Raw genomic sequence first — 1,422 nt, 5'->3', positions numbered from 1 at the left:
GAAGAAGAGGAAGAGGAAGAAGAGGAAAAGGAAGAGATAGAGGAAGAGGAAGAGGAAAAGGAAGAGGAAGAGGAAGAGGAAGAAGAAGAGGAGGAAGAAGAAGAAGAAGAAGAAGAAGAAGAAGAAGAGATGAGGAATAGCAAGAAAAAGAAAAAGAAGAAGAAGAAGAAGAAGAAGAAGAAGAAGAAGAAGAGGAAGAGGAGGAGGAAGAAGAAGAAAAAAAAGAAGATCTCATGAACAAAAAAACTAAATAAAAGTACACAGATATTTTGCAACACCATGAAAAAAAGTTAATGGGAAAAGGGTGTGTGTGTGTATGCATAGAAAAAAAAAACAAATAAAAGAAAACAATATCCAATGAAAAAAAAAAAAATGCAAGGAGGATTAAATAAAAGGGTTTATAATTACGTAAAGTGGCTGGATATCATAATTTTTTTCCTTTCTCTCTCTCTCTCTTTCTTTTTACTACCGCCTGAGATCACTCTAAAAGACAAACTTTAAAAGGGAAAGCGAGTCAATCTGCTTCATTAAAACTCTCTTCTGTTTTCTCATTTCTTCTTCTTTTATTTATTTCTGTCTTTCCTCTCTTTTTTTTTTATTTGTTTTCTCTCTCAATTCTTATCCCCTGTTAATTATCTTATTTTCCTTTGTTTCCTTTTTTATTATTATTTTTTTCTTATTCATCATCTAATTCCTTTTTCTTTCTTTCTCTCCTTCACTTTATTCATAATCTCCTCTTATCATTCTACGTCACCCCCTATTCTTCGTTCCTTTCCTATTCCCTCATCCTTATCATCGTCGCCCTACGGTCCTCCGCAATGCTTTCTTCGTTTTTCCATTATTATTAACATTCGCATTATTACCTCCCACCTCCTCCTTCCTCCTTCCTCCTTCTCCTCCCACCTCCACCTCCTCCCTCCTCCTATTCCCTCCTCTTCTTTCTTCCTTCCTTCGCCCTCACCTGTCACGGCGATCGAACATGCTGCCAGCTCACGAAAATTTACCTGCAAAGAAAAATAAGAAATGTTAGTGTCTTTGATTTAATACGTAATGGGGGGGGGGGGGGGAAAGGAGGGAGGAGGGAAGGACGAAGAGAGAAAGAGGAGGAGAAAGAACATGAGAAAGAGGGGGCCGGGGGAAAACTTAATCTACATGTGCATCATAAACTTGTGGAATAAAATAACGAAATAAAAAAGAAATCGCATTAAATAATAGCATATTAGCGTGACCGTGTGGCCGTGCATGCTACGGAGAGAAGTGAACAATATACATATATACATACATACATACATACATACATACATACATACGTACATACATACACATACACGCATTATATATTATTATTAATATATATATATAATATTATTATATATACATATACACACACACACATATACATATACATAAACATATACACAT

General features: G+C 35.6%; 1 protein-coding gene across 1 annotated transcript in view; it reads right to left on the bottom strand.

Annotated features, from left to right (window-relative positions):
* Positions 1 to 317: 317 nt before the first annotated feature.
* LOC125028666 (liprin-alpha-2-like) overlaps positions 318 to 1,422 on the bottom strand; it is an 80,767-nt gene continuing 79,662 nt past the window's right edge. The window contains exon 2 of the mRNA XM_047618144.1: positions 318 to 1,004. Within this exon, the coding sequence (XP_047474100.1) occupies positions 804 to 1,004 (201 nt within the window). The 3' untranslated portion in view covers positions 318 to 803. The remainder of the gene's footprint in view (positions 1,005 to 1,422) is intronic.

The sequence above is a fragment of the Penaeus chinensis genome, chromosome 1 (assembly GCF_019202785.1).
Source record: "Penaeus chinensis breed Huanghai No. 1 chromosome 1, ASM1920278v2, whole genome shotgun sequence".
Classification (NCBI taxonomy): domain Eukaryota; kingdom Metazoa; phylum Arthropoda; class Malacostraca; order Decapoda; family Penaeidae; genus Penaeus; species Penaeus chinensis.
This window is presented reverse-complemented; position numbering and strand designations above follow the sequence as displayed.